This window comes from Erythranthe guttata, chromosome 5 (assembly GCF_056151865.1).
Source record: "Erythranthe guttata isolate IM_541 chromosome 5, IM_541, whole genome shotgun sequence".
NCBI lineage: Eukaryota > Viridiplantae > Streptophyta > Magnoliopsida > Lamiales > Phrymaceae > Erythranthe > Erythranthe guttata.
This window is the reverse complement of record NC_142537.1, coordinates 4486108-4503277: the sequence shown is the minus strand read 5'-3', so window position 1 is coordinate 4503277 and position 17170 is coordinate 4486108. Positions and strand designations below refer to the sequence as shown.

The following is a 17170-nucleotide window of genomic DNA, read 5'->3' as shown; positions in this document are numbered from 1 at the left end:
GCACCCAAATGATCAATCTATTTGCATGAAAGATATATATAGTGTTTCTAGTTTATGTGGTCCGTGATTAGCTTATTTAGTTTAAGGAGAAAAATAACTCATACCAAAGTTCGATTGACGTGTATGGTAAAACTACCAAGTGTTGGCTGCATTGAATTATTGATGTAATTTAATGTTACCTTTTTGTTTTACAATTATATGTTCTAATTTTTTTTATTTTTTTTACTTAAAACTAAAATTTTGTCATAACAAAAATACTTTCAATCACTAATTTACCTCAAATTTCATACTTCAATTCTTAATTTCATTGTAATTTAAAAATAGGGTAAATTACAAATACCACCCTGAGGTATGGTTAATTTACAAACAAACCCTTCTTGTTTGGATAATTACATATACCCCCCTCAACTATGATTTTTTCTTACACATCCACCCTTATGGTGTCAAATTCAACATAATCATCTAGATTTCGTGGAATGTGCTCTAGTTTGTACTCGTTTTGTGTAAAAATAAAGTTTCTGATGCACCACAATCTGATATATATATATATATATATATATATATATATATATATATATATATATATATATATATATATATATATATATATATATAAGCCAAAAGAACACATATTATGATCATCTTGCTTCAAAATGTAGAGTTCGAATAGGATAAAACGGGTACAAAAGTGATAATATTCCATATAATCTCGAAGATTCCACTAAATTTAAGGAGTTAAGGGGATGGTTGTAATTATCCAAACAAGAGGGGGGTCTATTGACCGGTTAACGTAGCAACACTTGAAAAAACAAAAGTTTCGCAATTATTTTTTACTTCTTTCGAAAATACTATTGTGTTGATCGACAATGTTACTATATATCGACCGATTAACACCACAAAATAAAATAAAATATGTCATGTTATGTTTATGTTGACCATCGTTATTATGTTGTTGATTTGCGTCATAATGTTGTTAACTACAACATAATAGTGATATTATATTATTGACAACTGTTGTTATATTGTTGGCAAATGTTTTTATACTATTGACCACTATATAATAGTGAAAATTCTAAAATAAAATAAATTCAAAAGTTTATTTTTTTTAATGTTGCATGTCAACATTGTAATATTGCCGGTGAAAATAACAGCACTATTGGAGAAAAAAAAAATATTTTAGTGTTGATTTGTTGACCGGTGAACAAATGGGTTTGGTTTTGGCGTGCGAGCCAAAAATAATGTATGTATGTACATGGTTATCAAATCGTAAATCGAATCGAAAATCGTTTTGTCAAAATTGCGAATCGTAAATCGTAAGATTTATTAAATTTCATTAAAATATTAATATATTAAATGATGTATACTTATTTATGAGACATTGTATAATATTAACAACAAAATATATATATATATATATATATTTTTTTTTTGTTTTTTGCATAGAAATCTAACCAAACTACAAAGTTATATGATTAATATGCTAATATGTATACTAGTAAATGGACTTTACAAAAATTTAACACAATAAAAATAAAAAGTTTAATATTAAAAGAATTTCATTTAATTTGTAGTATTCGGCAATGCAAATTTTTTATTGTTATTAGGTTCAACTAATATACATTCAAGATCTCATGCAAACAAATATAACATTGAAAAGAAAAAAAGAGTAAAACTCTCTTGAATATATCTCCTACTTTAAAATATTATTAGAGTTGTAAAGTACAATAAAAATAAAAATATAAAAAAAATATAAATATAAAAAAAAGTATAAATATTAAAAAAAATTACAATAAAAATATTATCGATTTAAAAAAAATACAATTGGATATGAACAATATTAAAGAAGAGAAAAATAAAAAAAAATAAAAATATATATATATATATATATATATGTATAAATAAAAAAAAAAGTACAATAAAAATATTATCGATTTAAAAAAAATACAATTGGATATGAACAATATTAAAACAAGAAAAAAAGTCATTATAGGAGGTAAAAGTGTTGGTATTACGAGGAATTATCATATATTATTGTATTTGTACTTAAAATTTAATATTTTAACACAATTTTTAATTTTTTTTTCTGAAAATATATATATTTTCTGTAAATCGTACAAATCGTAAATCGAATTGTAAATCATAGAAATCGAATGTAAATCGTACGATTTTTTATGATTTCCGATTTATTCAACGATTTGAATCGAAAAGGATTCAAATCGAATCGAATCGTACGATTCAAATCGTAAATCGTACTATTTTGATAACAATGTATATGTACATGAAATGGGTGCAATGAGATTTTTATAAAATTATTTTACATGTCAAAATTTAAGAGAACATTTATTCTATTTTTCTTCATTTTCTTGCTACATTTTACAATTTATATTGATTTATCTTTAGAAGAATATTTTTATCTGGGTGAAAATAATTATTTTTTAAATCAGAAATTAATAAATATTAAATATTTTTAAATAAAAATTGGGTTTGTAAAATAAGGAAAATAAAATAAAAATATTGTGGAATTAAGAGGAGGGAGTTGACATTAGAGAATATGAGAAGAGCATCACTAGTAATAAAATTGAGTCCTAGATAGTTGATGGGAGGTAAATGAAGCATAGATGCATTAAAAAGAGACAATGTAAGTGAAATCAACCCTTTTAAGCTATTTCCAACAGTTGTTTAAAAATTGGTTGTCTATATCTATAATTTAAGAGACAAACAGTGTTATACATCATTACTTTTAACCTCACACTTCAATAACATTATTTATATTTTACACAATTATCATATTTTATTTATTTAGAAAATTTTAGTTTAAATTAAATTAAACTAAGCAACCATATTTCAACGAGCAAATTCAGACGACCGTATTGTAACGACCATTTAAAAATTTATTTGAAATAATAGTATTATTACTAAAAAATAGTATTTCTAAATAAAAAGACTAAATTCAAAAAATTAAATTCCGAAAAACTTTGAACTAAATTAATATATATATATATATATATATATATATATATATATATATATATATATATATATATATATATATATATATATATACATATATATATGTAAATTTATTATATTTTAGTTTTACATAATTTGTTAAATGATAAGTTTGGTTTCTCAAATTTAAGAAACCAAAATTAAAATGGAAAAAGTTTTGCATTTTCCCATTTTGCTGTTGGAGCTTTATTTTTTGGCTTAAATTATGTAAAAAAAACGCAAAAAAATAAGTTTACACTTCACTCTTGGAGTTGCTCTTAAAAACTATTTTGGTAAAATATTTAAAAGCTTACACAAAATTTAAAAAAAATATTTAACTCATACTAGTTACAAGATTTAATCTACAGAAAACATAATAATAATAATAATAATAATAATAATAATAATAATAATAATAATAATAATAATAATAATAATAATAATAATAATAATAATAATAATAATAATAATAATAATAATAATAATAATAATAATAATAATAATAATAATAATAATAATAATAATAATAATAATAATAATAATAATAATAATAATAATAATAATAATAATAATAATAATAATAATAATAATAATAATAATAATAATAATAATAATAAATAAATAAATAAATAAATAAATAAATAAATTATCATCATATCATAAGCTCCATAAATATATCATACGTTCACGAATTTAAAGATATTATTTTATTTGAATTGTCTTTTACGTAATACTCCCAACGTTCAACAATAACTGTTCCGTTTTAAAAATATTTTTATTCCATATTATGTGTTACATTAGATTTCCAATAAAACATTAAATTATTTATTCCGGGTTTTAACCTAAATAATTCAATTCTATTATTAACTCTCTCTTATTACATTATTAAATTATCAAGATTATTCAGTATTTTAATTATTTTTTTTCCTAAAATTAAGATATATTTATTGATATTATTAATATCCGGTTCACGGTTCACATTTTCCGGAACCGGAACCGGCCCGTAGTATGGGCGATTCAGCGGGCCGGTTCCGGGTCGGCCCGGAAATTTTGAATTTTTTTTTTTTTTTTTGAAATATTTTATGAATAAGTAAATTAAAAGAAGTAAATTAAAAGAAGTAATTTTAAATAGAAAAAGGAAAAGAAAATAAATGAAAAGACTTAAACTTAATTTTAAATTCAAAACTTTAAAGATTTCGAATTTAAAATGATTTTTTGAAATATTTTATGAATAAGTAAATTAAAAGAAATACTTTTAAATAGAAAAAGGAAAAGGAAGTAAAATTGGGGGGAAAAAAAATTGGGTTGGGGTGTGAGGGTATTTATAGGAAAAATTGGGGGGGGGGGGGGGGGGGGGGGGGGTAAATTCCACTTTACCCCCTCGTACTCTGCCTGAGAGTCACTTTACCCACTCGTACTCTCAATTTTATCGATTTACCTCCTTGTACTTGTACAATTTCCCAATACAACCCTTTCCTTCAATTTTTGTCAATTTTGACTCTAACGCCATTTGGTCAACTCTGTAAATTACAAAATTGCCACTACCTATAACGCGTCGTTTCTCCTCCGTCAACATTGTCATTTCTTCTTCTCCCACCACTTCCCCTTCCAAGATATCCCCAAATTGAACCCCTAACTTAGTAAAAATCAAGACCCAAAAATTAATCGATTCCACCCAATGCAAAGAAAACAATATATGAATGTGTGAAACTTTCTCTTTTCTAATCTCGAGAGTCTAAATCGAAAAAATTCAATATTTACGTCAATATTTTGACTCTTGACCAAATGGCGTCAGAGTCAAAATCGAAAAAAGTTGACGAAGAGGGTTGTATTGGGAAATTGTACAAGTACAATGGGGTAAATCGACGAAATTAAGAGTACGAGGGGGTAAAGTGGTTCTTGGGCAGAGTACAAGGGGATAAAGTGGAATTTACCCAAAAGTAAATAACGGTCGGTTCACCCGGGCCGGTTCACTAGCCATTATTTGCTTCTTTTTTTTTGAATTTTTTTGAATTTTTTTTTTTTTTTAAATCCGGGTGAACCGCCGGGCCGGCCCGGCAGTTCACGGTTCACCATTTCTCAGAACCGGACCCGTCCCGGGTAGGACAGGCCGGTTCACGGGTCTGAGCCAGTTCACTAAGTCAACGGACCGGTTTGGGCCGTCAACGGGCCGGTTCGGGCCGGTTCCGGGCCCAAAACCCGCCCGTGGCCGTGTCTACGTGCAAAGTTGAAAAAGGAGAATTAATTAAAACACGAAGGAGCAATGTATATCTCTTTTTATTTGACTTTTTAAGCATAGAAATGCGTCCCGTTCAAACTGTCTATGAATATTATATTTACGTTGAATAGTGAAAACGGATTTTATTTTTTATTTTTTTCGAAAAATGAATAGTGAATATTATTGGATCCTTTTAATTATTAGGACTATTCATATGTGATATGCCACCCAAGATAGAAAATTGGTTTGTTTTATTAATATGAATAGCAATTCTGCAACTGGGATGCACGCACGGATAGCATTGAAATTGGAAAACAAATATATATATATATATATATATATATATGATAATGATATTGTATTAAAAGAAATTATAATATTAAAATAATGAAGAATCGGATTTTGTTAAACCGAATTTCAAATCCAATTTGCTATGAAAGTTAATTAAGAATTTTTTTTTTAAATATACCAATATATGGATTTTTTAGATTGCTCGAGTGTTTTATATTTTGGTTTATAAAAATATAATTATAATAATAGAGATGGCGAAACTAAAAAGAAAAAAGAAAAAAGAAAAATAAAATTGGACGGAGGAGAATGGTTGATTGATTGGGAACAGAAAATAGAGCAATGATTGATCACGTGCCTAAATGAACTCGTGATTAGTGGCAAAACATAGGGGTGATAATGACATTTCACCGTGGGGTCGAGGCCCCCCTTATGGTCATTTACGATCCAACAAAGATTCAACATGTGCATGTCTCGCTCTAGGTTTATTATTTTTGAAATGTTTTATTTAAATAGTACAAAAATATATATATTTCTAATTTATATCAATAAAAAATAAATTACAATATGTAACTATGACTATGAGTAAATATAAAATATTATAATAAATTTCATATTCAACCAACCTAAAAGATGAATGTATTCGGTATATGTCGATTAGATGGTCAATACTTTAACCCAAATGAAAATTGACTTTGCTTAGTAATGTATCACAAATTCACAATCCATCAACTTTTATCAAAAAGAATTTGGTAGGAACCTTCATTATTTGATTTGAATATATTTAAATACATTAGTCAAAACGTTAGAAATTTCTTCACAAAAATATCTAATGACACTTTTACAGGTAAATTTAATGTTGTCAGAACCGCACTGAATATATGAAACCGGTCGATCATTTGGGTCATGGTTTGAATTTTAATAAGGTCGAATTAGTTGAATGAGGTTCTTCATATTTTTATATATTAATTTTAATATTTTAATAATATTATTATTTTTATATATATATTTTTAATTTTCATCTTATTATTTTCACTTTTATCCACATTATCCCAATTTTTAATATATTTCTTTCGCTTTCACTTTATATTTTCTCATTATTTCTTCTCCAGGCCAGGCAATCAGCCACTCTATTTGACCACCCATGGCCACATCCTGCAATCCGTCACCTATGTTCGACCACCAATGACCCCATCCGACAATCCAACACCCATGTCCGACCACCCATAACCAGATTCGGTCATCCACAACTAATTCCAAGAAGGCTCGTTCAGATCCAACTACAAATAACCAACTACGTTGGTGGTCTGAGCTATTATGGCGAACAATGGATTCTTTGATCGGTTCATCGGCTACTCATTTTACCCAATCAAATAGGATTTTGGTCATTACACCCCAATTTTTTTTTTGTTTTTTTTTTGTTTTAGAGGACAGACCGGAACACCTCATCGTTGGGTTGCGGTCGAACCGGTCAAGTCCAATTGACAAGAGTGGATATATCAAATGATTTAGTCTTCAATATTATATTCCATGTTTATTAATACTTTAATTTCGCTTACGAGTTCCATTAACTACCATGAAAGCTAAATCCGGTGACATCTTTTAGATTAATATTTTATAAGCCAATATAATGGATTAATCAGTCCGATCGAATCGATTGTTGATTGGGAGTCTAGTAAAAAGATTATATATATTTTTTGTCATAATACGTACAATTTTAATTTTAATGTTTACTAAATTTGAGAGGTTAAAAGGAACATTAATTACCAGAAAAATTATATATTCAAAAAAATTTAGCATACACAAAAGAAAATTAAATATTGAATCATTTTAAAAATCAAAAAATATAGAAAATAATTAAGGTTGACTAATTTTCGGACCGAGTTTAATCTTCTACGGCCGATGTTTATCGACATATATACGATTTCTTTGCAATATAATTAATCAGGTAATTAACTATGTAGTTTGCAATAATTAGTGACCTAAACCTAGTCTTTTACGTAGTCTTCTCAATTGTTAATAATTCACTTTGTTGTTTAGTGATAGACATGTAACTTTTTTTATAGATATTTATCTATTAAATTAAATTTAGAGGAAAACACGAAATTAAATGAACATTGGCCAACTGCATTCAATATTATATTGACACCCGTGGGTCGAACACCTATGGGAAACGCCCAATTAATAATTAAAAAAAGAACCAATAAAATATTTATTGGAAAACCCCAATAATTGGCATGATCATAATTATTTAATTAAATTATTTCAAAAATAAATAAAAGGTATCAATTTGGATTGACCCTCGACCGGTTTTAAGTGTTGAGATCGGATCCAGCAAATAGATGAAAAGTAGGTAAAAATAATTATAAAGCCGGCACAGATTTTCATTTGTATAAATAAATATATGGTCAAATTACAAAAATACCCCTCATGTATGGCTAATTACAACCGCCGCTTAAAAAATGAATTTCCTTAAACATCCAACTTTGTGTTGTTAAATGTACTGGAATCTTGTAGATTATGTGGAATATTCTCCAGTTTATACCCATTTTACCCCGTAAGATGGTCATAAGAAGTGTCTCTTCTTGGCTTGTAAATATCAGATTGTAGTGCATCAGAAATTGCATTTTTGTACAAAACTAGAGAATATTACACGAAATCTAAGAAGATTCATAATTGAAAGGTACTTGTAATTACTCAAATCAAAGAGGTATTTTTGTAATTTGACCATACATTAGGGGTGCTCATAATTTACCAATAAATATATATAATAACATTAAACTCCCGAGGAAATAACCCATATTTTTGGTGCGTACGTTCACAAATATGATAATGACGCTTATTATTTTGTCGTTTAATCTCTCAATTATTAATAATAGAAAATAAAAGAAAAACACAATGTGGTCATTATTCTGGTGGTCTATAAAATAAAGCAGCCTCCTCTTGTGGCTGCTGCGCCAAATTAAATCATTTTCTTTCTCTCTCTTGGCTGCTTGTGCGTGTTTTGCGTGTTTGTGTGTGTGAGAGAAAAAGGGAGAGTGTGTTAATTAGCTACGCTACTTTTGTGTATTTATATTTAAGTCCAAAACCCCTAACCTTTGCAAAAACTCTACATACTTTGCAATAATGGGAAGATCACCTTGTTGCTCGAAAGTAGGGTTGATGAGAGGGCCATGGTCAACTAAAGAAGACAATCTGTTGACCAATTACATTCAAGAACATGGTGAAGGCCAATGGAGATCTCTCCCCAAAAATGCTGGTAATTTTCTTTTTCTTTTTTTTTCTAAACCTTTTTATTTAGACAAATTGCACTTCACCCCCCTTAAATTTCCAATTTTCGCACCCTTTCTCACCAAAAAAATGTGGTTTTTGTTGTACGATGCCCTGACAACCAAATTATGTTTAAGGTATCTTTTCTGTTCCACGTTGCCCACTGAAAATTAAACTTTTTTGCTAGTCTCTTTTTTTTTTCAATTATTAGGGGAGAAAATGTGGATTTAAGAAATTTATAGGGGGCTCCAAGTGCATTTTGTACCTATTTTTTTTTTTTTTGCTACAATAGTAGTGTTCAAGGATGATATATTACTTTTTGGTTATTGCATACTTAGTCCCCCAATTAATTATTATTTGCAAAACAAAATATAGGATTGTTGAGATGTGGGAAGAGTTGCAGACTGAGGTGGATGAATTATCTAAGGCCGGGAATAAAGAGAGGGAATATAAGTGAAGACGAAGAGGATTTGATCGTACGGCTGCACGGCCTTCTCGGAAATCGATGGTCCTTAATCGCCGGCAGATTGCCAGGTCGAACTGACAATGAGATCAAGAATCACTGGAACACCCACCTCCTTAAGAAACTCAAGAACTCCGGCGTCCACGTCAGCACTCTCAGAGATTCCCCCAAATCTGCATCCAAACCCAAGAAATCCGCCGCCGGAGCCGTCGCCGGAAAGAAGAAAAAGAAGCAGAAGAAGGTTGTAGATGTTGAGGAAAAAATCAGCAATAGCGAGAAAGCGTTGACTGTTGACCAAGAGAAGGTGTCAAATAAAAGTGAAGATATTAATATTAATATTAATATTAATAATAATAATAATCCGGCGAAGATTAAGGTGTATTTGCCGAAGCCGATGAGGGTTTCGCCGGGGTTTTCAAGAACGAGCAGCTACGATAGCTTGGTGAGTGGGGCGTCGAACAGCGACGGCGGCGGAGAAGCGGCGGCGCCGGAGAAGGGGGTTTCGTACATGCCGGTGGCGTGGCCGGCGTTGTTCGAGATGGAGTACGGGAACTACGGGGTTTGTGGCGGCGGCGGAGGAGGAGAGGAGGAGGAAGATTTTATGGGCGGCGGTGGTGGGTTCTTTATGCCGGTGCTCCGCCACTCGGATTCAACAATATCCAGTGATGTGAACATGCTGGAGAAAGTCTACGACGAGTACCTGCAGCTTCTGTAGACCAGAAAAAAAACAAAAAAAAAAAAAAAAAAAAAAAAAAAAAAAAAAAAGAAAGTAAATAAAATATGTTATGTTAATTAATTACTTCGTGTCAATTTGTATTTTGTATCTTAAATTAGTGTCTTAATTTATTGTTCTATTATTGTTTTTTTTGCTCTTTTGTACAAAATCCCTTATTAATTAATTTATTTATTTTTACTAAATGACATCTTTTTTACTTATTACATCAAAGTCTGTTAGTCTGGGTTTGGCAGCAATTGTCCACGTGGTGAAGGCCCGGGTATGGGCGGCCAACGATCAAATGCTGTGGGCGCTTGTGTGTGTTGAATGCACTATAAGGCTAGGATTTGCGCCTCTCCTAACACCAATTGGTTTTAGGACAACTGGTAGCGCCTGAGGTCCTTCCTACAAAGTCACTTTCCCTCCTTTATTTTGCATTTGTCTCGCTCGTTACTTGTACTCGTCGTGCTTTATTTTGCATTTGTCTCGCTCGTTACTCGTCACTCGTCACTCCTTTATTTCGCATTTGTCTCCTTAGCTTGATTTGATTTTTCATAACTTCAATTCAAGAGTTTCGTTATATGACCGCCTTTTTTTAAATTTGGTGGAATATATATCATTTGATTTTTTTCCTGCTTGATCTGAGATTTATTAACGTTAATTCCAAGGTTTTCTAACTTAATCTCAAATAAAATAAAACATTATTATTATTATTATTATTATTATTATTATTATTATTATTATTATTATTATTATTATTATTATTATTATTATTATTATTATTATTATTATTATTATTATTATTATTATTATTATTATTATTATTATTATTATTATTATTATTATTATAAATGTAAAAATTTTAAATAATAAAAGAATCTCAGTGTGATGGCATCACAACTGTAAGAAGAAGAATCCGGATTAGAAATTTGTAAACAATTAATTAATTAATGGCAAGTGCTATGCTACCAACTCCAAAATCATAAAGAAAAAAACGATTATTAAATTATTAATCGCATATCACTTAGACACTTAATTACTGATTATTGAAAGAAGAAGATTTCATCAATGATTCACGCTGAAACAAATCTTTTAAATTACCTACTTGCACACATGACACACTCTTAAGCCTGATTCTCAAATATATATATATATATATATATATATATTAATTAAATTATAAATAACATAAACTACTATTATTATAAGTATATTTAGATATTTAGATATATTACTCTAGGAAATCGGTGGAAATTCTAACGAAATTTTCGATTTCCGCCGATTCCGATCCAATTTAATTTTTTTTTTCTTTTCTGTTTCTGATTTTGGAATATCATTTTTCAATCCGAATTCCGAAATTCCGACTTCGATTTTTTTCGAAATTATATGAATTGAAATTGGAATATATATTTGAGTGGAGTGTGTCACATTTCATCTGCTGTTTCTCCTGTGCATGACTTTAAAATGAAACATAATAAATTTCGAATTCAAACTTGTATGATTTTTATATTGAGAACAAAAAGATTTAGTAAGCAATAACGAGCTTACAAATTAAAACATGAATAAATCTAATTACTATGCAATACTTGTATTTTGCTTGGACCGGACGAGAGTTTAACTTTGTCAAAATACTTAGAATAATTTTTTACACACATTTTTTATACAAAAAGTTGAAACGATTGCGACTTGAGAGAGAAATTAAATAAATGAAAGTTGTGAGAGTGAACTGACGAGAAAAATCAGATAGTTTCTGGTTACAGTTCGATTACAATTGTTGGACCGACCTATCAGGCCACGGATCATAAAGATAAAAAACGACCGTATGTTAAATCGCACCCCTTCATGTCCAAGTTGGTCCATGTGTTTATGTCGGGTCAATGATTCTACGGGTTTGGTCATCAATATTTCGGGGGTCACGGGTCGAACCCAACTCGCGTGCGGGTCTAGTCTAGGTCCACCCCTTCTCAAGACAGGGTTGGGTGCGATAAAAGGACAAGACTGCAATAATATTTTTTAAATAGTCAATTCATTGAAAAAAGTTAAAATTATTAAAAAGAAAAGTTGTCAAGTATTTTATGACCTCTAGCTAAACACATGTTCTCATGCATATGCAGATGAAACTTTTTCATTAAATTAAACAGAATGAGATCCAATTTTCATGACTCTTTGTTTTGCTGTCTCCTATATATCATGAATTAATCTAAAATCTTTATATCTAAAAAAACCCTAACGATACCTTTTTAAAAAAAAAAATTATTATTATTATTTTTTCATCTCAAATAACTTTTATAGCATATTAGATTTTCAAATCGGTTAGCAAAACCCTCATCCACTCGGATAGTTTTTTTCGATTTATTTTTTAACATCCGCAATTTTTTTTGTAAATCTCTCTATCAAACTCACCAATGGGGATTTTTTATTTATATTTTTAATTATCATAAGAATGAAGCAAGATAGATTGTGGATTTCTAATTGATTGTCAATTTGGAAAAAAAAAAAAACATTATTATGTGTTACATGTGATACCTAATGATACCTTTTTTAAAAAAAAAAATTTATTATTATTTCATCTCAAATAACTTTTATATAGCATATCAGATTTTCAAATCGGTTAGAAAATACCCTCATCCACTCGGATAGTTTTTTTTTGTTTTTTTTTTTTAACTTTTGCAATTTTTTTTATAAATCTCTCTACCATTTTTTTATTTATTTTTTAATTATAATAAGAATGCAGCAAAATAGATTGTGGATTTCTAATTGATTGCCAATTTGGAAAAAAAAAACATTATTATGTATTTATTACATGTGATTTTTTTTTTTAATAAATCCAACGATAAATGTCATAATTACTCTACAACTAAAATACAGAGAGAAATCTTTTGTTTGCCAGATTTCGAGGCACGAATCAGCATCATGTGATTGAGAGCTCACACTACATCGATATCACATAATTTCAAAAGGGTAATGATATATGCAGGCCAAATTAAACATTCAGGCACTTTTTTACCATGATTTTTTACCTTTTTACCATAACTATTTACCCTTTGTACTATTCATATGCACAAAATCGGACTTTTTTTTATTCATGTGCTCGTGTGAATTTACGCGAGCACTTGGCAAGTGCTCGTGTGAATTTACGCGAGCACTTGGCAAGTGCTCGCGTAAATTCACGTGAGCACATTAACAATTTTTTTTTTTTTTTAACCCACTCGTGTGATTTCACACGAACAGAGAAGATATGCTCGTGTGAAATCACACGAGCAGAACGTTTCTGCTCGTGTGAAATCACACGAGTGGGTTAAAAAAAAAAAAAAAAATTGTTAATGTGCTCACGTGAATTTACGCGAGCACTTGCCAAGTGCTCGCGTAAATTCACACGAGCAGGCCAAAGTCCGATTTTTTTCGTTTTTTTTTTCGGATTCGTAATCTACATAACAAGAGGATCGTAAAAACGTAAAAATTACCTCCGATCTGTTGACGATTTGCACGGGCTTTGCGAAAGAAAATCGAAAGGGTAGAGAGAGTTTTTGAGTTTTTTACCTTTTGTTTTTTGAGAAATGGTAAAAAATGTGCCTGAATGTTTAATTTGTGCCTGCACAAATCATTTCAGATTTCAAAATATATATATATATATATATATATATATATATATATATATACAATAAAGGTTAAAAAGCATGTGTAAAACGTGGATTAGTTTAGCCAATTTAATTAGACGTGTTTATTTATTATCAATTGTTTTTTAGAAAAAAATTCTAAGTGATATAGGATATTGTAACGAAATATATAGGTATACTGAGTAAATATTTACTCTCGTGTAACTGCTCGTAAAACGCACTAAAGATGTAAACTACAGTATATGATGAACTCAACAAAAACTAAAATTTTGAAAGTGGTGGAATTTTTTATTTTTTTTTTATTTTTTTGGAATAAATGTTGATTTCTAAAAATTGAAAGTTTAATATTAGAAGAAAAAAAAATACCTATGAACAAGATTTAGTTAGAAAAAAATTGAAAACAAATATGTACCTAATGCAGTTTTTAAGTCAAAACTCATAAATTAATTTAATAATTGTTTACACAAAACTCAAAAGCCAGCTGACCGTTGGTTGCCTGTGAATAACAATGATTAATCATATGAAATATAATATACATAGATAATTTATGATTAAAAATAAAATAAAATAAAAATGAGAACGCAGAGAATTATTAAAAAAAAAAAAATGGCAGGAATTAGAATATACAGAAAATTATAGTACCTCCAAAACAACAAAAAAAAAAGAAAAAAAAGTAAAATCCGTGAGTGGTAGGATATATATGTGAATAATATTGATTCCCAGTTGGTTGGGGACACGAAGACAACACTTTCGTCAATAATTCGAGGGCCATATATAATAAAACAAAAGCCTATGTCATAAATAAATAAATCATGTCTGAATTCATTTTCTTTTTTTCCATTTTTTTCTATTTTTCTTTTTCTCTGAACGGAATTTATATATAGCAAAAGTATTTTCTATCACCAAATGAAATGTGAAAGGTGATTAGTCAAATCCAAGTAATAATATGCTACCAACTCCAAAATTCATAAAGAAATATGACTTTTTCTACATTCATAAAGAAAAAAAGGGGCAATTTTTTTTTTGGTGTTGTTTTTAATTGTAGTTTTTAAAATGGGGTTGTTTTGAGGGGTGTAACTAAATTGGGGTTGAACGCCACCCACCACGGCGGCACCGGCAGGAGACGCCAGCTCCAACGGAGAAGACGCGGTGGCGTCTTCTCTTTAAATATTAATATTTTAATATTTTAATATTATAATATTATAATATTATAATATTATAATATTTTAATATTTTAATATTATAATATTTTAATATTTTAATATTTATATTGATATTTTAATATTTTCTGATTTTTAATTTTTTTTACAAAATAAAACATTAATATTAGTATAAAATTTATAACATTTTATATATTTTATCCATTAGTGTTAAATTATCATTGCATATATTTATCTAATCAACACAATAAAATAGTGTACAATCTTGTCCGTTTTTGCATTTTGGTTTTCCAATAAATTAATATTTTTTTATAAAATTCAATAGAATGTACTAACTGGAATGGAAGAAATCGTATCGCAAAATTTGACCAATTAATAATGGCATTTTAAAGTATGAAATTATATTTTCTGGTGTAACTTTAAAGATCATATTTTGGATTGATTTTATTATAATTTGATTAAATTTTAGAAATATGTACCTATTTTGTGTTAATTTCTTCAAATACCCTAATAAAAAAAAAATCAAGAGTGTTGTTTATTGATGTTTGTAAAATATGTATATTCGTTTTTTGAGTAATTTGAAAAAAAAAATATAAAATAACAAGCAAATGTATAATATATATATATATATATATATATATATATATATATATATATATATATATGACACTGACTTCATAGTGTCAATTTTATTTTTTTTACTCATTTTGGACCTATTTATTTTATAACTCTTTTATTTTCTAGAACTCCTTTTGTTTTTGTCTACATATTTTTTAAGATTGTACACTAGTTTATTGTGTTGATTAGATAAATATAAGCAATGATTAATTTAACACTAATGGAGAAAATATATAAAATGTAATAAATAATACTATCATTAATGTTTTATTTTGTAAAAAAAATTAAAAATCAGAAAATATTAAAAATATTAATATAAATATTTAAAATATTAAAATATTTAAAATATTAAAATATTAAAATATTATAACATTATAATATTATAATATTAATATTTAAAGAGAAGACGCCACCACCGGTGGCGTCTTCTACGGAGACGCCATTGGAGCTGGCGTCTCCTGCCGGTGCCGCCGTGATGGGTGGCGTCCAACCCCAATTCGATTACACCCCCCAAAACAACCCCATTTTAAAAACTACATTAAAAAACAACACCAAAAAAAAATTGCCATGATTAAAGCATGATGTTGTACTATTATTTACTTCTTGGAATAATTAGATGAGAAACGCAAAGGTGATATGAGAAATTCTGGTTTTGGAACAATTTTTTTCATTCTAATTTTTGAAACCCAGGTTTCACAAAGAAAGTCGATTTTTTTGAATTGGAATTGAAATTATGTAAAAAATATTTAGAATTTTTTTATTTTCAATTCAATTTAATTTTTGAGTAATTCCAATAATTTCAATTTTTTTTTTCCAAAAAATACACCGACAAATAATGTATGTTTATTTTACTTAATGTAAAATAAGTTAAATATTTAATCATATTTTGACCTCACGTAAACAAAAACTCTAGTTTCGACTTTATCATTTCGAGGGTTTAGAATTTTGTGCTATTTCAATGTAGATGCTTACTGCAATTGGAATTATTAATATACTTGTTTTTAAAATATTAAATTTATTATATTAATAGTCTTAGATTGGCGGCTGATATATGCAAACCCATTTTTTCATTTGTTCAAACCCATATAAAGGGGTTTATTAATTCAAACCCGTAAATTAATTTAATTTTATTACATCAAGACCAAAGAGGACGAATATACCCTTATCAATAAATAATACCAAAATACAAACAAAACCGTATTTTTAATTTGTTCAAGACCCAAAAAAAAAAACTCACAAGTGCCGCCGCCAGACCAGCGAGACTTGCACCGCGCCGGCGACGTCCAGCTACCTACCCACCGCACCACCTCCATCGCACCATCTCCACTAGGCCACCACCACCAACAAGTAAGTCCTTTTTACTAAACTTTTGTTTGTCAATTCAAAAATATTAATCGAGCATCGATTCTTGATAAATATGCGTGGATGAACATTAATCTATGCTTATTTTTTGTTGGGTTGCAATGCTTTAGCCGATTTTGGAAAAAAACTTGAGATTGAAATTGATTTTTTTTGTGTTTTCGTTGGTTTCCCAAATCGGTTTACCCAAACCGATTTTGTACACGAAAATCGGCGTCACAATGCCGATATTTGTTAACCAAATCGGCGATACACCGTCAACTTTACAAGTCAAAATCGGCATTGTAACGCCGATTTTTTTTTTTTTTTTTATGTTTATGTTTTTTATTTGGTTTTGAATTTCATTAAGGGTAAATTAATATTTTTATATTTGAGGTTTTGAACTAATAAAAAAATGGGCTTGCATATATCCGCCGCCTTTATGATTTTTTGAAATTGCGTTTTGATTTTTTAAAATTTATGAAAGTTCTCAAA

General features: G+C 28.6%; 1 protein-coding gene across 1 annotated transcript; it reads left to right on the top strand.

Annotated features, from left to right (window-relative positions):
- The first annotated feature begins 8445 nt into the window (after positions 1-8445).
- Positions 8446-10145, top strand: LOC148770473 (uncharacterized). The gene is made up of 2 exons (XM_088818682.1): positions 8446-8753; positions 9140-10145. The coding sequence occupies exons 1-2, from the start codon at positions 8621-8623 to the stop codon at positions 9940-9942; spliced, it is 936 nt and encodes a 311-aa protein (XP_088674808.1). The 5' UTR covers positions 8446-8620; the 3' UTR covers positions 9943-10145.
- The last annotated feature ends 7025 nt before the right edge of the window (positions 10146-17170 follow it).